Here is a 22,068-nt window from a genome sequence, read left to right as displayed (position 1 = left end):
GTTTCCTGGGTCTGGGATGACAAGGCATGCCCCCCCCCCCCGTGCCCGGATATAACCTATTGTGGTACTATGATTTATCAATCATAGACAAGTCATCGGCAGGTCGTCCTGTGTAACCCGCCAACACGGCCAAAAATAACTTTCCGCAAAGTTTGATGACCAGAACTAAAAATCCCAGGAGCTCACATGGCGGGAAACAAAGTAAAAAGTTACATCACTAAGGTAACAAGGAAAGACAGACAGGACCTCAAGAAGTTAAAAAAAAAAAAAGTGCATCTAGCCTGGCGCACGCCTTTAATTCCAGCACTCGGGAGGCAGAGGCAGGCAGAGCTCTGAAAGTTTGAAACCAGCCTGTATTGAAAAACAAAAAACAAACAAACAAACCAAAAATAACAAAACAAAACAAAAACCAATGGGAAAAAAAGCCCCACCACCAATGCTGGGCATGGTGGTGCACGCCTTTAATCCCAGCACTCCGGAGGCAGAGGCAGGAGGATCCCTGTGAGTTCAAGGCTAGCCTGGTCTACAATGTGAATCCGGGACAGCCAAGGCTACACAGAGAGACCCTGTCTCAAAAAACCAAAACCAAAACCAACCAACCAAACAACTCCCCCACAAAAACCCAAAACAAAACCCAAACAAAAACAAAGCAAAATAAACCAAACCAAACAAACCCGCCAAACCAAAACTGGTTCCCTATGGTTTGCAATGGAATAGGTTTACCCTCCTGGATTAGGGAGGGGCTGGGGCGTGGCCTGAAGATGGAGAAGATAAATTGCCCGGTCCTGTGAGGAGGAGCGCACAGTCTTGGAGGATCCGAAGCACAGTACGGATCCGGGAACAAACCACTCGGAGAGACACGATGTCCCGTGAGTAAAGGGCAGGGGACAGGGTTGGGGTGCGGACAGCTGTGGCTGTGACAAAGACGGGAGGTGTCCATCTTCCCTTGGGGGGTCCCACACTAGATCGCATGGGGCCACAGATTTCTTTCTTTTTCCTACAAGGCTAGAACCAATGGTGTCTAAGGATTCCACAGCTGAGCCATCTGCTCAATATTTTAATTAACTATTGGTATGTGTCTGTAGGGGCCGGACTTTGAGTGCTCCTGGAGACCAGAAGAGGGTGAGGGGTCCCCCGAGTCAGAACTCTTGGGTGCTGGGAACCACACGGGACTCATTTCCAAGAGCAGAACACGATCTATACTGGGGCCCTTAGAGCTAAATGTTGTGAACAGGTTCATGCGGGAGCTGGGGACAGAACTGAGGTCATCTGTAAGAGCAGCCAGGGCTCTTAGGCGCAGAGCCATCTCTACAGTCCCATGAGATATTCAATGTACCCTTAAAAATATATTTAGCCAGGTGGTGGTGGCACACGCCTTTAATCCCAGCATTTGGGAGACAGAAGCAGGCAAATCTCTGAGTTTGAGGCCAGATTGGTCTACAAACTGAGTCCAGGACACAGCAAAACCCTGTCTTGAAAAAGCAAAAAATAATAACTAACTAAATAAATAAGTAAATAAAAAAGCTGGGCAGTGGTGGCCCACGCCTTTAATCCCAGCACTCAGGAGGCAGAGGAAGGCAGATCCCTGTGAGTTCAAGGCCAGCATGGTCTACAAAGTGAGTCCAGGACAGCCAATGCTACATGGAGAAACCCTGTCTCAAAAATACCCCCACCCCTCCCAAAAAAAACCTGCCCCCCCAAAAAAACTGGTGTGTCCTCACCATTTGTTTCCTCTCTCTCATATTCTCTGTCTCTCCCACTCTTCTTTCTTTCTCTTTTTTTGAGGTGAGTGAGACAGTCTCTCTCTCTCTCTCTCTCTCTCTCTCTCTCTCTCTCTCTCTCTGTCTCTCTCTCTCTCTCTCTCTCTTTCTCTCTGGTTTTTTGAGACAGGATTTCTCTGCGTAATCTGTCCTGGACTCTTTCTCACCAGCGTGTTGTTTTCCTTCCTTCCTCCCTCCCTTCCTTCCTTCTTTTAGGTTATTAACTTGGTGTGGGGACACATGTCATTAATTTCAGTTTTGCAGAGGCAGTGGCAGGAGGACTTTTTTTTTTTTATGAGTTCCTGGTCTGCAGGAGGACAAAGAATAAATCCCACAGAAGGGAGTGGTGGTGCCCGCCTTTAATCCCACCACTCGGGAGGCAGAGGCAGGCGGATCTCTATGAGTTCAAGGCCAGCCTGGTCTACAAAGCAAGTCCAGGACAGCCAGAGCTACACACAGAGAAACCCTATCCTTAAAAAAGAGAGAGAGAGAGAGAAAAGAAAAGGAAAGAAAGAAAGAAAAAAGAAAGAAAGAAAAGAAAAGAACTCACAGGGATTTGTCTGCCTCGGCAACCAGTCCCGTGAACTGTGGGTATTACATGGTCGAACCGTTCTGTATAGAGTGGCACCAGGCGACCTTTCTGTACTGATTGTCTCACTAGCGTGAAATCTGTACTGATGTAACATTTTTCTTGTACTAGAACAGTCCTTTATTAAGGGAGCGGAGGTCACCCAAGGAGCTACCCACTCTCCTGACAACCTCAGTCTCGTGTTTTGGTCTAGTCATTTGGTAGCTTCTCAGAGTTGCGCACTGGCCTTATATATACACGTTGCTCTGTCTGACCCACTTTAGCTGTTCTCACAGGCAGCTGTGATGTGGGGTGGGCAGGCTCAATAATCCTTACCCCAATGTTATTCTAGCTTTGGAGAATGCGCAGTAGGAGTTTTGGCTTCTGTCCCAGCGGCCTCCTCTCCCTCCAGCCCAGCTGAGGTCTAGAAGCAGAAGGACCTTGGTGCCTTTCAGAATGAATTGTGTGGTTTTCTGGTTTGTTTGTTTGTTTGTTTGTTTTTGGTTCATGGTCTCTCTGTGTGGCTCTTGTTGTCCTGAAACTCAGTCTGTAGACCAGCCTGGCTTTGGACTCACAGAGATCCACCTGCCTCTGCCTCCCAAGTGCTGGGATTAAGGGAGCGCACTATAATAAAACTCAGCATTTTAAAATTTTCTTTCAAAGTCCAACCAAAGAAAAAGAAAAAAACTCGTTTTTTTTTTTTGGAAAATAGCATTTATGAATAGATTGCTTCCTACTACTTGTTTTTAAATAAAAACCCTTTCTAAAGTTAAAACACACACACACACACACACACACACACACACACACACATACACACACACACAGAATGAAAATGTTCTTTTCTCCACCCTGAGCAGGACAGCCACCGCAGGATGAAGGGTTCCAGATCATACTCAGTCTTGAACAACTCTCCGCATTGGAAGACGCCTGCTACAGGAACATGTTCCCAGACCAGCAGAAAATCCAGGAACTGTCTTCAAGACTCCAGATTAATCACATGGTTCTGCAGGTTTGTGTGTGGAGTGTGTCTCAGGGTAGTCACCTAGCCCAGGGCCTCCTGTGGGCCTCATTTTGTTCTTGTCATTTAGAGTTTTAAAATTATTCACGGGCAAGTGTGCACACCTGCTTGTCTGAACGTGTGCTGTGTGTTTGCCTGGTCCATGAGGATGCTAGCAGAGGCTGCCCTATCCCATGGAGGCAGAGGTGCAGGAGATGGATGCTTGGAATGGAACCTTGGTCCTCTGCAAGGCCAGTAAGTTCTCTTACCCACCAGGCCGTCTCTCCAGTCCCACCCCATTTCCCTTTCATGAGAGAGCACCTCACAGATTTAAGGCTAGTCTTTTATTTATTTGTTTTTTGTTTTTTTGAAGTAGCGTTTCTCTGTGCAGCTTTGGCTGTCCTGGAACTCACTCTGTAGGCTAGGCTGGCCTGGAACCCGCAGAAATGTGCCTGCCTCTGCCTCCCGACGTCTGGGGTTAAAAACATGTGTTGAACCCTAGAGTCCCCTCGGGTAGTAGGGGGTCTTCGCGAGAGACCACTCGAGGACCACAGTGTTGATGCAAAAGCACAAGGTTTATTGCTGACGCGTGTCAGGGGGCCTCAGCACTCACTCGGGAGGGGAGGCACACCGAGTCACTGTTACAGAGTATTCTTAAGGGCTAAAACCGCAAAGGTTAGGAGGGGCTGCAGCCCTATGTTAGGATTGGCTCTGGTGGTCGCTAGGGGTGCTTGTGTAATTATTATTGGCTATTGCAGGGGTCGTTGGCCTCGGGAGCTGTTCTTGGCAAAGAGGGGTATTGGGGAGTTTCCAGAGAATTTCCAGATGGTAATTGTTTACCTTAGTTGAAATTGTTTATCTCGGTTGGACACCTTGATCTCAGAAACTGAAGCAGAGCTGGCCTTCAATTCTCTCTGGGTCATTTTCCCAAGCTTGTCTGGGTCACGTTCCCAGGCTGGCTGAGAGAGAGAGAGAGAGAGAGAGAGAGAGAGAGAGAGAGAGCCTTACACATGTCCCAATTAAATATCTATGAGAGATTAATAACCAGCCTTTTCACTGAGGATGGTACATTTCTCCTCTGGATTCATCACTTTATTACCCTGCTCTGTGGACAACGCTGATGGGGTCAGGTGGCAGAGTGACGGCCTTGAATGCAAACAGGGCTGGGTTCTATCCCTGGCACAGCCTGTATTGGCCCTGTTTCCAAAAAATAAAGGAGTAAAAGATAAATTGTTGTGGCTCAAAACATGGTTCAGTGGTTAAGGGCACTGACTGTTGTTCTAAAGGCATGGGTTCAATTCCCAGCACCAGTGTGCTGGCTCCAGCCACCTGTGTCTCCAGCTCCAGGGCAGCTAATGCCTTCTTTTAGTCTGAATGGGCAGGTGCATAGAAGCATAACTAAAAACAATAATTTAAAAAAATCTCTGTGTTTTGGCATATGCCTTAAATCTTAGCACTTGGTAGGCAGAGGCAAGCAGATTCTTTGTGTTAGAGGCCAGCTTTGTCTACAGAATGAATTCCAGAGCAGCCAGGGTTATACAAAGAAACCCTGTCTCAAAAACAAACAAACAAACAAACAAACAAAAAACCCAAAACAAAACAAAAAACAAAAACAACAAACCAACCAACCATGTATTCTATTAATTATATAGAAAATATATAGAAACCAAAGTTCCTTAAAAATATATTATTTCAAAAAAAAAAAAAACCAAAACTATGTTTTCTTCTCAGGCGTTTTTTAAATCTAGGCAAGACAGAATGTTGACAAGCCTGGGAAACAACAGATGGCGTTCGTCTCTGGGAGCATCCAATGAGGCCATGCACATGAGAGGAGCATCATCCAACCAGCCTAAGCCAGGGAGAAGAACATTGTTCAAACAGGCCAAACCACAGAGAAGAGCATCATCCAAGAAGGCCACGCCAGTGAGGGCTGCATCATCCAACCAGGCCACTCCAGTGAGGGCTGCATCATCCAACCAGGCCACTCCAGTGAGGGCTGCATCATCCAACCCGGCCACGCCAGTGAGGGCTGCATCATCCAACCAGGCCACTCCGGTGAGGGCTGCATCATCCAACCAGGCCACTCCGGTGAGGGCTGCATCATCCAACCCGGCCACGCCGGTGAGGGCTGCATCATCCAACCCGGCCACGCCGGTGAAGGCTGCATCATCCAACCCGGCCACGCCGGTGAAGGCTGCATCATCCAACCCGGCCACGCCGGTGAAGGCTGCATCATCCAACCCGGCCACGCCGGTGAAGGCTGTATCATCCAACCCGGCCACGCCGGTGAAGGCTGCATCATCCAACCTGGCCACGCCAGTGAAGGATGCATCATCCAACCAGGCTGGACCAGAGAGAGTAGCATCATCCAATCAGTCCAAACCAGGCCGAAGAACATTATTCAAACAGGACAAACCGCAGAATAGAGCATCACCTAAGCACGCTAAGAGAGATAGAGGAGACCTATGCAAGGAAGATGAAGGGGGTGAGATCACAGCACCTGGGACTGGAGGAGAAGGAGCAGGAGAGGAGGAGGAAGGACAGAAGCCACAGAAGAGAAGAAAGCAAATGCCTCGGACCTTGGATGGGAGGGAGAGTAACTGATAGTGGGATAATAGGTTAATTATCATGTTCAGCTCTGTGCTTAACTTTTAATGACTCATTGCCTCAATGTGTAATTATCTGGAGGATATTATTGATTAACAATAAAGGAGGTTTTATTAAATATATGACTGAATATTCATTATTAATAGTAATTTAAAAGTGGCAAGACGTGGGGATTGAATCTAAGTCTGAGAAGTGTTGAGTGAAAGGCCGTTTCTTAGCCAAAGAACCGAAGCTGAAAGCCGAAATACGTCTGAATGAAAAACTGTCTCCCACACGTCTCTTTAAGAGAGACTCCTCTTCTCACCCAGACAAAGGCAGCTTCCTGTGGGCACATGGGAGATAAAGGGAAAGGACTTAACACACCCAGCTTGGCTGCTGCTTCTGGCTTGACTCTCACAGAGCAATGGTGGCTCCAGAGGCGGCGTGGTTAGAAAACAGGAACTGGGAGGCAAGGAATCTTCTAGATGGAGGTGGGGAAAGAATTTAGCCATCTAAATTAAAAAATAGAGACTGCTATGGTCTCTCTCCAAGGTGCCATGGCACAGGGCACTTGGACTTTCTCTGACTTTGTTTTGGTTGCTGTCATGGACCAGGTTGCATGGTGGGTAATGGTGATCATGGTTTTCCATGCTTTCTCTACAGAAGATCAGGGAGAGAGAGGAGAGAAAGCCAAGGGATGGAGCACTAAGGCACAGGCAGGCAAAATGGAGGAAGGAACAAAACTCTTCCTGATAGAGAATGGAAACTTGACAGCAGCTGCAGCTCAGGGCTCTCTGGATACGAGATGCCTGTCAGCTGTTTCTGGAAAGGGCCCAGCTAAATGCTGCAACAACCACTAAATTCAAAAAAGTATGCACAGGGCTGCTATGTCACAGTATGAGATGGGAAAACTGGCCCCAAACTTAGATTTTTCTTTTGTTTCCCATTACTATGGGAAGAGTTTATTGAAACAAAAATTTCCAAGACAAAATGCAATCCTGCATGCTTATATTTGGGTGTGTACATGTATATAGTAACCCTAAATAAAGCATTGCAAGCAATACTAACATCCTGGTGACATGTTTCCAAAGATGTAACTGCCCTAAAGATCCATGTTATTAAGTCACTTAAGTAAAAGGCAAAAACGAAGAATTAACATGATCTTTGCGGTTTCAGTATTACTCCAAAAAACCTTTCTATCCCCTTTAGAATAAAACTATACATTTGTTCATTCTACAATAATATATTAGAGGACAGTGCTATCAATGCAAAGGACTCACAAACCACGCTGTATATCCCATGAGGTCCATAACTCTGAACATAAGCAGCAGCGATGGTCCATGGTGTACGTATGTGTAGCCTTGGCTGTCCTGGACTCGCCTTGTAGACCAGGCTGGCCTTGAACTCACAGTGATGCAACTGCCTCTGTCTCCAAGTGCTGGGACTAAAGGCGTGCGTCACCATTGCCCATCTTTTTTGTTTGTTTGTTTGTTTTTTGAGACAGGGTTTCTCTGTGTAGCCTTGGCTGTCCTGGATTCATTTTGTAGTCCAGGCTGGCCTCGAACTCACAGTGATCCGCCTGCCTCTGCCTCCCAGTGGTAATTGTTATTTTCCAGGGTAAGGTAAGGATGCTCAGGAATCTTCAACTTTTCCTACCTCTCCTACCACAATCTCTAAGCCTGTACCTAGGTCAGTCACTAAAAAGGGTTTCAAATTATATTAACTCAAATGTGAAAGAAATCCCTGGGATTTAGGGAAAGAAAAAAAAAAAGTGGACCTGGCACAGACATGCTAATAGGGTAACAAGGTTTCCCTAAACAAAACTTTGTCCTCCAAAGAGAGTCCAAATCCGCCAACCACCTGTCGCAGTTAAGGGGCCTCAGCAACACCGTCATTAGCACACGTGGAAAGCTGAAACAATGGAACATGTATTACCCTCAACTTCAGAGTTTATCAAAGGTGTATTCTAAAATCCATGGGTTTGCAGGACATGATGGCACACGCCTTTAATCCCAGCCTTCTATTAATTTCTCCTCTGCTGAGGCTAAAGTGTAGCGTCTCCAGCATACTAGGCTGGGTATGCTATTGTGGAGATATAACCCCAGCCCCTCACAGGGCCCTATCACTGAGCCACAACCCCAACTCCTCACCGGGGAGTCTAGAGGGGCTCCCCACTGAGCCATGTCCCTTTCCCCTCACTGGGGGAGTCTAGGGAGGTGCTCTACCACTGAGCCACGCCCCCAGGCTATCAGTGTGGGATCTAGGAAAATCCTCTGCCCCTGAGCAGAGCCTTAAAGGCAGATCCTGAACTAGTGCAGCACTAAAGCAAGAAAGGCCATGTCCTGAGAAACGGCCTTTCCCCTCAAGGAAATACACCTTGTTACATAGATGGCTTATATATGCACTTGTGCACACACACACACATACACACACACACACACATCTATAATAGGGTCTTAGGACCTCTTCTGGGATGCAGATATCCATGCAATTACAGCATTCATAAACATAAAATAAATATATAAACATTCTTTTGTTAAGAGTCCCAGCACAACATACTAGGCTCTGCCACTGTCTCCAGACACTAAATAGAGGTGAGGCTGGGATTTAACACAGACACATTGGGCAGCCTGAGCTCAAGGGTGGAAACCCACACTCTGGGTATCAACATACTAGTTTTAGAGTTTTCAGTGTGTGTGTGTGTGTGTGTGTGTGTGTGTGTGTGTGTGTGTGTGTGTGTACACTTCAGTGTTTATATGATTCATCAGTTTAGCAACGTGTATTTGCTTCAGGGAAAAGCAGTTTCTCAGGAGATGGCCTTTCTTTCTTTAGTTCTGGGCTTGTTTGAGATCTACTTTCAAGGCTCTGCTGTTCCTCAAAGTCACAGTGACTTCAGCCTCAGGACAAGGACTGGCGATTTGCTGGTCCCATTTGGAGGGCTGTGTAGTGAGACCCTGTTTCAGGAAGCCTAACACTTGTCAGGTGATGGTGGTGGAAGCCTTTAATGCCAGCACTCAGGAGGAAGAGTCAGGGGGACCTCTGTGAGGCTGAGGCCAGCCTGGTCTACAGAGCTAATTCTAGGACATCCAGAAGTACACAGAGAGACCGTCTGCTTTAAAAATAAAAAAGCCCAAACAAACAAAAAAACCTGTTGTTTTGGGTGACGTGTGTAGAGCCTGCAGCTCTGTAAGAAGACCCTGATTTGGATCCCAGCATCCACATGGTGGCTCACGGTTGCTTGTAAATTCAATCCCAGGAGATCCCATGCCCTCTGTAGGCACCAGAACACAGGAAACACAGAGACTCAGACATACATAGAAAGTAGCAGCTGGTGGAGCTGCCAGAGACTGAGGTGAATCATCACGGGCTTCAGTTTTCCCAAGTAAAAATTTATCTTGGGCCCCTGTGGCTGTGCCCACTAGATTGCCTCCCCATCTCAGTAACAGCTGCCCTGTGTCCACAGGCTGTGGGGGAAGCATTCTGAATTCCACCATCATTTCTGTCTTTGGGATATTAGTTGCCATTGCCAGAATCTGTACCAAAGGGTCCTCACATGGCTGTGTTCAAGGCTGCAGAGGCAGTCCCTGCATCTTCCTGTGCCTGTGGCTGAGTTCCTGGGAGACAGGACTGTGGGAAACCAGATTTCAGATTCGGGAAATATATATTATCTGGGCACCTGTCCATCTACTTGATATGCGGATAAATACTTTTGTGTCTCTCTCTCTGTGTACGTACGTACGTACGTATGTATGTATGTACTTATGTATGTATGCTTGTGTTTTTTTTTTAAAAATAGAGTCTCATGTGTGGCTGTCTGCCCTGGAACTCTGTATGTAGATCAATTCTGCTTGGAATACACAGAGATCCTCTGCATCTGCCTCTCAAGTGCTGGCATTAGAAGTGAGTTCGAGGCCAGCCTGGTCTACAAAGTGAGTCCAGGACAGCCAGCGCTACACAGAGAGACCCTGTCTCAAAAAAACAAAACAAAACAAAACCAACCAAACAAACAAAACAGGAAGTGAGCCCTGCAGGGCCTGGCTGTCAGGGTTACTTTAGAAACAGGGGAGCATGCAGCAGGCTGGCTTCAAACATTCAGTGTTGGTGACGCTGGCCTCAAACTGGTTCAGCTACCTTCACCAGCTCGATATTGGGATTCCAGGCCAACACCACTGTGCCTCGTTTGTAACTTTGTTTTAACTCTTGCTGGGGCTCAGGTGAGCTGTATTTTAGTGGCTCCCGATTTCGCTGTATGAAGTGACACCTGGAGTCCTAGGTATTGTTTTCACGTTGAAAAACAGAATGTTTTGGCTAAGAGTGGGCTTTTTTGGGTTCACCATGTCATGAGCCGCCTAAATTCATTTTTTCTTTTCTTTCCTTTTTTTTCTCCTTACTTTTCCCCCCATGAGGCATGGACTCCGTTTGTAGCCTTGGCTGTCCTGGAACTCAATTTGTAGACCAGGTGGCATCCACCTCACAATGACCCAGGTGCCTCTGCCTCCTTGAGTGCCGGGCTTAAAAGCATGCGCCACCACGCCTCCCGCTTGCTGGTTAGGATTTTTCTACCCACCTCAGGGTCCTAGGTAAAGAAATAGGTATTTTGTACGGTGAGTACTGAAAAGGATTATCGCTCCTGCATTAGGGAGGGTTGGGGTTGGGGCCTGATGACTGAGATATCATTTTTTTTAAATTACAGGTCCTGCGTCGCTGACGGCACAGTCTTGGGGTTCCGAAGCAAAGGACTGACCCAGTCAGAGAGACGCGATGTCAGGTGAGTCAAGGGCAGGGGCCAGGCTTGGGTGCAGAAGGCTGCGGCTGGTCCAGCACGGGAAGTGTCCAAATTCTCTCGGGGTTCCACAGCGAGATCCCACGGGGCCACAGATTGCTTTCTCCCCATCTTTCCAATCTTGTGGTACTGTGTTGTCACTTTCTGTTTCTTTGGTTTCCTGTGTAAGGATTGCACCGCTGAGCCACGCTGCAGGCGGCTTTTCATTATTTTAACTAACTACCGTATTTTGTCTGTGGGTGGGGGATCTCGCGTGTTCCTGGAGACCAGATGAGGGCGAGGGATCCCTGCGTCAGAATCTTGGGTGCTGGGACCCAACTGAACTTCTTTGCAAGAACAAGGTGAGATCTATACTGGTCCTCTTAGAGCTAAGGTTGTGGACTGGCTCATATGGGTGCTGGGAGAAGAATTGGGGTCCTCTGTAAGAGCAGCAAGGGCTCTAAACTCTAGAGTCATCTCTACAGTCCCATAAAATCATAAAAAATACATTTGTCCAGGTGGTAGCACATGCCTCTAACCCCAGCACTCCCAAGGCGACGGATGCAGATCCCTGTGTTTGAGGCCAGGCTGGTCTGCAGAGCTGGTTCCAGGACAACCAGGGCTACAGAAAGAAACCCAATCCCAACACACACGCGCACGCGCACGCGCAGGCGCAGGCGCACGCGCACACACTTTTCCATCTCCTGCATCGCAATTTTAAGAACAGTTGTAATAGCTGTTGGCATATATTAATTGTAGAAAATAATGAGTTTGATGTATTTATGCACATTGGATCATATTTTCTCCTTAGTTAAAGTATTCAAGACACCGTCCACCTCTCTTTAATAGTTCTCCAACCTTTCTTTTTTTTCTCTCTCTTTCCCTGTATTGATGTGGGGGAGACAGTTTCTGTGTAGCCCTGAGTGTCCTGGTACTTTTTTGTAGACTACACTAGCACTTTCTTTCTTTCGTTCTTTCTTTCTTTTTTTCTTTCTTTCTTTCTTCCTCTTTTTCTTGAGACAGGGTTTTCTCTGTGTACTCTTGGCTGATCTGGACATACTTTGTAGACCTCAAACACACAGCGATCCGCCTTCCTCTGCCTCCTGAGTGCTGGGATTAAAGGCGTGCGCCACCATGCCTGGCTCTTCAAACTTGCATAGATTCACCTGTCTCTGCTTCCTGAGTGCTGAGGTTAACCTTTAAGTTACCACAATGCCTTGCTAATATTATTATTGTTAGTTTACCTGCCTCAGTGGAGAGGAATGTGGGCTTTGTGAGTCTGGCTTAATTAGCTGAACAGAATGGTCTCCAGGTCCACCCTGTTGCCTGCACACAGCACAGTTTGCTCTGCCTTGTCACTGAATACAGCTTCCCAGTGTGTTAGACCTCAGTTTGTTCATCCCCTGACTCACTGATGGACATCTAGGCCGATTCCGCCTCTTGGCTGCTGTGAGTAAGGCCACAGTCAACATGTGTGCTCAGGTAACTGTCTGGCCTTCTGATTTCAGTGCCACAGTCAACATGTGTGCTCAGGTACCCTCTGGCCTTCTGATTTCAGTGTTTCCAGATACATGCTGAGGGGTGGTACCCATGGATCAGATGATAATTCTAATTTTACTTTCTGAGTAAATCCATAGTGGTTTCTGGAGTGGTCCCACTGTTTTCTTTCTTTCTTTCTTTCTCTTTCCTTGTATTGATGTGGGGGAGACAGTTTCTGTGTAGCCCTGAGTGTCCTGGTACTTTTTCTTTCTTTCTTTCTTTCTTTCTTTCTTTCTTTCTCTTCCTCTTTTTCTTGAGACAGGGTCTCTGTGTAGTCTTGGCTGATGTGGACACACTTTGTTGACCAGGCTGGCCTCAAACACACAGAAATCTGCCATCTCTGCAGGTCTATTTTTATCATGTTTCTTTTGACTTGATCATACTCTCTCTTTATTACTGTTTTAACTGAAAAAAATCTTCAACAGTGTGTGTGTGTGTGTGTGTGTGTGTGTGTGTGTGTGTGTGTGTAGAGCTGTGAGTGTCAGCCTTTGGCTTCTACCTGTTTGAGAAACGGTGTCTGGTTTGCTGCTGTGTACATCAGGATAGCCAGCCTGAGAGTTGTCTGTTCTTCGGCCTCCACCTCTCATGTCTAGAAGTGCTTGGGCCACACATGGATCCACACACTGTATCCGTGTGTATATAGGTTCTGAGGACCCTCCCACATTGTGACACTCCCCAGTTCCCTCTATTTTATTTAACAAAATTAATTGTATTTGGACATTTTTAATGTGGGGGGGGGCTGTATTCTGAGTGTCCCTGGAGACCAGAAGAGGGTTAGGGGTCCCCGAGTCAGAAGTCATGGGTGCTGGGAACCACACAGGACTCTTTTCCAAGAGCAGAATACGATTTATACTGGGGCCCTTGGAGCTAAATGTGAACAGGCTCACGTGGGAGCTGGGGACAGAACTGAGGTCATCTGTAAGAGCAGCAGGGCTCTTAGCCACAGAGCCATCTCTACAGTCCCATGAGATATTCAATGTACCCTTAAAAATATATTTAGCCAGGTGGTGGTGGCACAAGCCTTTAATCCCAGCACTTGGGAGGCAGAAGCAGGCAAATCTCTGAGTTTGAGGCCAGATTGGTGAATAAGGCCACAGTCCAATTGGAACCCTCTGGCATCTATGTGGTTCTTTTGGATATATGCTGAAGGATGGGACAGCTGGATCATATGGGAATTCAAATTTCATGTCCTGAGGAACTTCCATACTGGTTTCCTGAGTGGTCACACTAATTTACATTTCCTTTGATATTGTAAACATGAGGGTCCTTCCTCCAGTCCTCACAAGGCTGTGTTCTTCCTTCTTTCTTTCTTTCTTTCTTTCAGATTATTAATAGGGAGTTGTGGTATATATTTTTAATTCTGGTGCTTGTGATGCAGCGGCAGGAAGGTCCGTGTGAGTTCCAGGTCAGCTGGAACTACAGAGAGTGGTCACACAGAATTCCAACACATCTGTCTGCCTCTGGCTTCAGCATGAAGAGATTAAAGGTGTGGTCTACACCAGCTGACCAGTATGGGTTTTGTGTTCTCTTTCCTTCTTTCTTTCTTTCTTTCTTTCTTTCTTTCTTTCTGAGAACTGGCTTTCTGTGCGCTGCCTTCTCTATGCTGGAACAGTTTCTTCGACCAGTCTGGCCTCCAATTCAAAGATATCCACCTGCCTCTGCCTCCCCTAGTGCAGGAATTCAAGGTATGTACTACCTCACTCAGCTCAATGTGGGTGTCCAAACGTCAGTGGAATTGGATTTAGGGTGGCTTTTGTATTTCTAAGAGCATTTTTAATTGGAGCATTAAACAGCCACCACCAAAATCCAAAAGAGCCCAGGCTCTTTTTCATGTGAGTGTGTGTGTGTGTGTGTGTGTGTGTGTGTGTGTGTGTGTGTGTGTGTGTATGTGTACACTGGTATGTTTTTCATTTGGCAAAGAACATGGGCCCACAAGAGGTCACTCCTCTGGTAATGGACAAACAACACCTGTTCTCTGACAAGTCTGGTTCCAGGGGACACACACAACACACATTCTCACAAGCCTGTTTCACATCCCACACTTGGGATCAAACCAAAAACATTCACTACAAGTCAGAAGTAAGGTATGACCAATTTTCACAAGAACCCAGAGCAGCCTGTGCAAGAGCAAGTCAGAAAGAATCAGAAAGGGTGAGTTTATCCAGCAATAAGTCTCAGAGGCTGAAAACATTGTAGGTTTAGCTTAGCAAATGGAGGATGAAAGCTGCAGCCTTCAAGGTCAGGGTGTGCAGAAGGTGAGACTGTTTGGAGGCTCGAAGCTTCCAGCCTAGGCTTGGGGTAGTTATATATAAACTCTCTGGGACCCGCCCAAGCCATGTGCTCCTAAAGCTTGTGTACAGCTCGCATCTCATGCCACAGCTCAGGAGAGAAAAAACAACTTTCCCAAGCCTGGTCCACAGAACAAGCAGGGCTACACAGAGAACGCTGTCATGCCAAAAAACAAAACAAAACAAAACAAAACAAACAAACCAAAAAACCCAAAAAAAAAAAAAAAAAACCAAACCAACCGAAACCAAAACAAAACCGGACAACATTAACAAATTTTAATGTAAAGTGGTGGCTAGGGTTTAGCTTTGCATAGTAAACAATTTAAGAATGAAAGTGCTCTTGCCTCTTCCCTCCACAGGCCAGCTCCAATATACTCTGGAATTCTCCTTCATATTAAGTGATGAACAACTCAGAGCACTGGAACACGCCTTCCGCAGGAACATGGTTCCAGATAATGAGGAAATTCAGGAATTGGCATCAAGGCTCCACCTTGATGTCACCATGGTGCAGGTTTGTGTATGGAGCGTCTCTCAGGGTCATCACTTAGTCCAGGGTTTCCTGTGGGCTTTGTTTTGTTCTTGTCACTTAATGTTTTAAAATGATTCATGTGTATGTGTGCACACCTCCTTCTTTGTATGTGCAGCAAACATGCCTGGTGCCTGAGGACGCTAGAGGAGGCTGTTGTTTCCCATGGAGGCGGAGTTGCAGGTGCTGGGTGCTGGGAATGGAACCTGGGTTTTCTGCGAGAACAGCAAGTGCACTTAACCACCAAGCCATCTCTCGAGTTCCACTGCCTTTTGCTTTCATGAGAGAACAGCTGACATATCCAAGGCTGCTCGCTTTTCTTCTCTTCTTCTTCTTCTTCTTTTTGTTTTTTTGTTTTTTTTGTTTTTGTTTTCAAGACAGGATCTCTCTGTGTTAGCCTGGGCTGTCCTGGACTCACTTTGTAGACCAGGCTGGCCTCACAGAGCTCCACTTGCCTCTGTCTCCCAAGTGCAGGGATTAAAGGCGTGCGCCACCACGCCTGGCTCTTCTTCTATTTTTTTGAGACAGAGTTTCTGTGTGTAGCCTTGCTTGTCTGGGATTCACTCTGTAGACCAGGATGGCCTCAAATTGATAGTGTTACTTCTTCCTCTGGGATCTCAGTGCTTGGATGAATGGTGAGGGCTGTTGTTCCTTGCACTGTGTTTTCTTTAAACACGTCCTGTTACTGACAGAGGTATTGTTCAGGAATGGATTCTATAAAGGAATGTGTGGTTTATTTTCACAACCACTCACTTTTTGTTATAAACTAAGGCTCCCTAGAGGGTTATAAATACAAGATCTCCATTGTGAATGTAGGCCTGGCTCTAAGCTCACAGGACTAAATGGCTCTTTTTCTTCTTTCCTTCCAATCTTTTTGTTCCTTTTTATGTTTTTTGAGACAGGTTTTCTCAGTGTATCTTTGACCGCCTTGGCCTACAGAGTGAATTCTATAACAGCCGGGATGACACCGAGAAACCTTGGATCGAAAAGCAAAGCCAAAACCATATCTGTCATACAGTGCATATTAAATATATAGATTAAGCACCTTTAGAATATGAATGATTTCAAAAAAATATTAAACACTGCCCTTTCTTTTCAGATGTGGTTTAATTGTCTTCGACAGGAAGCGCTGTCCTGGAGAGGATGTGATGAATGTATGGCGTCTCTGGTAGTGTTCACTGTGGTGACTGAAATGGGAGGAGCATCACACAACCTCGCCTTCCCACAGAGGTGTGCATCATGCCGCCAGGCCAGGCAAATGAGACGAGCACCAACCAGCCAGGCCATGCCAGTGATGAATATATCATCCAGCCAGGCCATGCCAGCCATGGATGCATCATCCAACCAGGCCATGCCAGCCATGGATGCATCATCCAACCAGGCCATGCCAGCCATGGATGCGTCATCCAACCAGGCCATGCCAGCCATGGACGCGTCATCCAACCAGACCGTGCCAGCCATGGATGCATCATCCGACCAGGCCATGCCAGCCATGGATGCGTCATCCGACCAGGCCATGCCAGCCATGGATGTGTCATCTGACCAGGCCATGCCAGCCATGGATGCGTCATCCAGCCAGGCCATGCCAGCCATGGATGCGTCATCCAACCAGGCCATGCCAGCCATGGATGCATCATCCAACCAGGCCATGCCAGCCATGGATGCATCATCCAACCAGGCCATGCCAGCCATGGATGCATCATCCAACCAGGCCATGCCAGCCATGGATGCATCATCCAACCAGGCCATGCCAGCCATGGATGCATCATCCAACCAGGCCGTGCCAGCCATGGATGCCTCATCTGACCAGGCCATGCCAGTCATGGATGCGTCATCTGACCAGGCCATGCCAGTCATGGATGCGTCATCCGACCAGACCGTGCCAGCCATGGATGCATCATCTGACCAGACCATGCCAGTCATGGATGCATCATCCGACCAGACAGTGCCAGCCATGGATGCATCATCTGACCAGACCATGCCAGTCAGGGATGCATCATCTGACCAGGCCATGCCAGTCAGGGATGCATCATCCAGCCAGGCCATGCCAGCCATGGATGTGTCATCCAACCAGGCCATGCCAGCCATGGATGCATCATCCAGCCAGGCCATGCCAGCCATGGATGTGTCATCCAACCAGGCCATGCCAGCCATGGATGCATCATCCGACCAGGCTGTGCCAGTCATGGATGCATCATCTGACCAGGCCATGCCAGTCATGGATGCGTCATCCGACCAGACCGTGCCAGCCATGGATGCATCATCTGACCAGACCGTGCCAGTCATGGATGCATCATCCGACCAGACAGTGCCAGCCATGGATGCATCATCCGACCAGACCATGCCAGTCAGGGATGCATCATCTGACCAGACCATGCCAGTCAGGGATGCATCTTCCAGCCAGGCTGCACCAAATACCGTAGCTTCACCCAAGTAGGCTAAGAGATGTAGAGGAGGACTATGCAAGCAAGTGGAAGAGCGTGAGATCACAGCACCTGACACTCAAGGAGAAGGAGAAGCAAAGGAGGAGGAAGGACAGGGTCCATCGAAGAGAATGAAGCCAGTGCCTGCTGCCTGGCCTGGGAGGAAGAGCACCTGACAGTGGGTAATAGGTTCATTATCACGGTCACCTTTGTGCTCAACTTTAAAGGCATCGTTGTCTCGATGTGGGATTATTTGGGGGGATATTACTGATTAACAAATAAAGGAGGATTTATTGACTATTGGACTCGATACTAACTATTCATGGTAATAAAAGAGTGGCAAAATATGGGGATTGAATCTAAGTCTGAGAAATCTTGTGTGAAAGGAAGGTTCTTAGTCAAAGTGCCCAAGCTTAAAACCAAAATACTTTTGAATAAAAACTGTCTCCCTCACGTCTCTTTAAGAGAGACTCCTCTTCTCACCCACAGACAAAGGCAGCTTCCTGTGGGCACATGGGAGATAAAGGGAAAGGACTTAACACACCCAGGTTGGCTGCTGCTTCTGGCTTGACTCTCACAGAGCAATGGTGGCTCCAGAGGCGGCGTGGTTAGAAAACAGGAACTGGGAGGCAAGGAATCTTCTAGATGGAGGTGGGGAATGGAATTAACCATCTAAATGAAGAAACAGGGACTGCTATGGTCTCTCTCCAAGGTGCCATGGCACAGGACACTTGGACTTTCTCTGACTTTGTTTTGGTTGCTGTCATGGACCAGGTTGCAGTGTGGGTAATGGTGATCATGGTTTTCCATGCTTTCTCTACAGAAGATCAGGGAGAGACGGGGGAGAAAGCCAAGGGATGGAACACTAAAGCACAGGCAGGCAAAATGGAGGAAGGAACAAAACTCAGGGCTCTCTGGATACAAGATGCCTGTCAGCTAGTTCTGGAAAGGGCCCAGCGATGTGCTGTATCAACCACTTTAAAGATACATGTTATAAAGACACTTATGTAAAAGGCAGAAATGAAGGATCAGCCTAATCCTGGAGGTTTTCAGTGTTACTCCAAAAACAAAAAAACCTGTCCCCAATAGAATAGAACTATGCATTTGTTCATCCTTGAAAAAAATATATAAGAGCCAGGTGTGGTGGCGCACGCCTTTAATCCCAGTACTCGGGAGGCCGAGGCAGGTGGATCTCTGTGAGTTCGAGGCCAGCCTGGTCTACAAAGTGAGTCCAGGACAACCAAAGCTACACAGAGAAACCCTGTCTTGAACAAACCAAAAAAAGCAAAAAGAAAAAAAAGCAAAAAAAAAATTTATATAAAAGGACAATGCAATGGCTGTAAAGGAGTCACAAACCACGCTGTATATCGTGTGACGTACATACCCACTGAGTGTAAAGCAGCAGCTATGGTCTCTAGTGTATCACAGACACCATCAGCTTTCCTCTTCCACAGCCTTCATCGTTTTCAAGCTCTCTGAACTGTACCCCAGAAATTCACATCCTGTAGCACCAAGATAAAGTACAAAATAAGGCCTTCTGCGTGCATGTCAAAATAGTAACAGGCTTGGAAAACTACAGCGTGTTCTCAATGTCTGTACCTTTTCACATAATCCACTCACTACACAGAAAGTAGTTTTACCCCGAATACAAGTAATTGTCATTTTCTTTGTCTTTGTCTTTAAGGTTTTTCAAGACAGGATTTCTCTGTGTCCTTGGTTGTCCTGGACTGATTTTCTAGACCAGGCTGGTCTCGAACTCACAGTGATCCACCTGCTTCTGCCTCCCAGTGTTAATTGTTATTTTCCAGGGTAAAGTAAGGATGTTCATGAATCTTCAACCTTGGCAACCTCACCTAGCACGGTCTCTAAGCCTGTAGCCAGGTCAGCCACTAAAAGATTTTTTTTAATTATATTAACTCAACCTTGAAAAAAAAATCCCTGCAGTGTGTTTTAGGGAAAGAAAGAAAAGTGGATTTGGCACAGACATGCCAACAGGGTAAGAAAGTTTCCCTAAACAAAACTTCATCCTCTACATAGAATCCAAATCTGCCAACCATCTGTGGCAGGTAAGGTGCAGCAGCAACACCGTCATTAGCACAAAAGGAAAGCAGAAACTCTGCAACACATATTACCTTCAGCTGTGGGTTGTTTTTTTTATATCTAAGATGTATTCTAAAATACATGGGTTTGACAGGCTTGGTGGCGCACGCCTTTTTTCCCAGCATTCAGGAGGCAGAGGCAGGCAGATTAGTTTAAAGTCGAGGCCAGCCTGGTCTACAAAGCCAGTCCAGGAAAGCCAAGGAATCATAGAGAAACCCTGTCTCAAAAAACCAAAACCAAAACTAAAAAAAAAAAAAAAAAAAAAAAGAGGGTGGAGCTGGAGAAATGGCTCAGCAGTTAGGAGCACTGTCTGCTCTTCCAGAGGTCCTGTGTTCAATTCCCAGCAACCACATGGTGGCTCACAGCCACCTCTACTGGGTTCTGAAGCCTTCTTCTGGCATGCAGGTGTGCATACAGATAGAACACTCCTATACATAAAATAAATGAATAAATATTCAAAAAAATCCATGGGTTTTTCTGAAATCTGGATTGGAATGTCCATCCCACTTGGACATTAAATGTCGCTTAAACAAAAATCGAGCATTACACCTCAGTGTTCTACCATCCAAGCATTGTAAAGTGATGGCTACACAGCAGCAGCAGCTGGTAAAATGCACCTAGTTTGTGGCCTTGACACCTCTTGTGTAAGTTTACTATATCATAAAATTCTTCACAGTTTAGGACATCAGGAAGCAGAAATTTACATATAATTATATATTCACATACACTCTATGTCCACATGCTTTTTCAGGTGTCCATAAACCAGGAATATGTGCTTTTCCTTAGGGTACCCATCTTGGGCAGCCACCCTGAATAGATTGGTGTGCACTGTCAAACAGTTTCCCAGAAATGCTTAGAAACAGGACAAGAATATCCTTATACACAATTATAATAAAAACCTCACCTCATTTACATAGCACCTGTCTCCCAAGAGATTGAGATGGTTTATGGACATTTTCAGTCTCTCTGTGAGGCAGGACATTGGGGACACCATGAGTTATCTTTTCAGCAGCCCAGTGACTGCCAGGACCAAGCACTGTGACAGCGGTAGAGCAACATAGGGGCACATAAGACCTCGTGGCTCTCAGTCTCCCTTACCACAGTCTTGTGGTTCAGCAGGATTCCCAGCACAAAGGGTTAATGTCCTAGTCTTCCTGTGTCTGCACTGTGCGTTAGACTTGTACCACAGGGAGATCAAGTGGGATTTTGTTTCGGCAGGTGAAAACAATCTAACACTCAATGTGACTAAAATCCAGGGTAATTTCTCCAGGGCATGTGTACCACAGCTGATTGGTCCACGAGGGAGGGAGGGACCATGTCTAACATGGCAAGGAGTCCTCATCCACACAGCTGCTGATGCCTGAGGACACAGACAGCCCAGGGCCTGGCACTGTCTAAGGTCTTTTCTCCTTCCCCATATGGTCTGCACATATAAATAAGGATCTCAGCAAGAAATGTGCGGTCGGCAACAGTTCTCGAGCAAAGGCCTTAAGGGTGAAGTTTAAAGGCCAAGAGCTCCTCAGGGGCCATGTTGGTTAAAGATGGGAGACCTGGCAACCGTGGAAGTAAATGTGTGAAAATGGAGGCCTCATTTCAAAGGAGAGCCTGTGCGGTCACTCTCCAGGACACCATGGATGGTGGAGATCATCGCTGCTTTTGGGATTGCCGTCGGCATCTGAGTTAGAGCCGATTTGGAGGAGATGGAGCTGAGGAGGACGAGAAATGGAAACTGTGCTCAGAACCCTGGCTGTGACAGGAGGCAGAGCTGGAGGAGCTGGTGTAGGCAATTACACCTCCTGCATTCTGTCCACGGTGCTCGGTGTGGTGCTGACTAAGGTGAGGTGTCAGGATGCTTTAGAAGCCAGCTTCTCCCTTTAAACCTGAGACACCGTCATGGGGAACAGGTGGTGCTCATGCCTAGCACAAAGAGACAGAAGGAACTGTGCAGATGACAAGATACATTGCCAACCAGCGTTAGGTCCCCAAACACAAAGGCTAATGAAGGAAAAACTGCCCATTCCATGTGGAGAAAGGGGCAGGGTGAAAATAGCCACAACAAATATAAAAAACCAGGTACCCATAAAACTCATTCATAGTACAAGGTTTACTTCCAGTGTGTTTAAAGTTGCTATTACTACCTGTTTAGGATAAGCAAATAAAGCAAGTTAATTGTTAGTTGGTCTGCTCATGGTTAAATATCTAGTCTAATTCAGCACAGGAGTATTTGTCCTAGGATTAAGAGAGATATGATTCTTTATATAGATAACGTAAAAATTAATTAATTGGTGATCTTCCAAAACCTCAGAGACCTCCAGAAAATGGTCACGACGTAGACACATTCGTGAAACTGGGGATGACTATGCCAAAAGATTTTCTAAGTCTCTTTCCCTAATGGAGCCTGACGGAATCAGAGGGTCTGTGGTGACCTACAAACACATCCATGGCTTTGGGGAAAGACCTGAATAGTCAAAGCTGGAATTTTTCCGTGACGGTGGTTTCCCCGGATGGGGAGCATT

The 22,068-nt window shown here is 46.7% G+C and overlaps 2 protein-coding genes across 3 annotated transcripts; both read left to right on the top strand.

Moving 5' to 3' along the window:
- The first annotated feature begins 716 nt into the window (after positions 1-716).
- On the top strand, positions 717-6,053 carry LOC311591493 (uncharacterized protein). Its single transcript, XM_084771133.1, has 3 exons — positions 717-869; positions 3,189-3,340; positions 5,060-6,053. The coding sequence occupies exons 1-3, from the start codon at positions 863-865 to the stop codon at positions 5,930-5,932; spliced, it is 1,032 nt and encodes a 343-aa protein (XP_084627259.1). The 5' UTR covers positions 717-862; the 3' UTR covers positions 5,933-6,053.
- A 4,378-nt stretch (positions 6,054-10,431) lies between these two features.
- On the top strand, positions 10,432-17,749 carry LOC311591461 (uncharacterized protein). Of its 2 annotated transcripts, none has more exons than XM_084771071.1 (4): positions 10,432-10,518; positions 10,608-10,682; positions 14,863-15,014; positions 16,153-17,749. In XM_084771071.1, exons 2-4 carry the CDS (start codon positions 10,676-10,678, stop codon positions 17,464-17,466), a joined length of 1,473 nt encoding a protein of 490 aa, XP_084627197.1. In that variant the 5' UTR covers positions 10,432-10,518; positions 10,608-10,675; the 3' UTR covers positions 17,467-17,749. The 2 variants fall into 2 exon arrangements, with proteins under 2 accessions (XP_084627197.1, XP_084627196.1); XM_084771070.1 differs by having other exon boundaries at positions 16,129-17,749.
- The last annotated feature ends 4,319 nt before the right edge of the window (positions 17,750-22,068 follow it).

This window comes from Acomys minous, assembly GCF_964271855.1.
Source record: "Acomys minous genome assembly, chromosome: 20".
Taxonomy (NCBI): Eukaryota; Metazoa; Chordata; class Mammalia; order Rodentia; family Muridae; genus Acomys; species Acomys minous.
Note: the sequence above shows the minus strand (reverse complement) of the source record. Positions and strands in the feature narration are given on the sequence as shown.

Excerpts from the sequence above, each read along its gene's own strand:
- LOC311591493 (XM_084771133.1), top strand. Across the intron at positions 3,341-5,059 it reads TTAATCACATGGTTCTGCAG|GCGTTTTTTAAATCTAGGCA; the intron begins GTTTGTGTGTGG and ends TTTTCTTCTCAG.
- LOC311591461 (XM_084771070.1), top strand. Across the intron at positions 15,015-16,128 it reads TTGATGTCACCATGGTGCAG|ATGTGGTTTAATTGTCTTCG; the intron begins GTTTGTGTATGG and ends CTTTCTTTTCAG.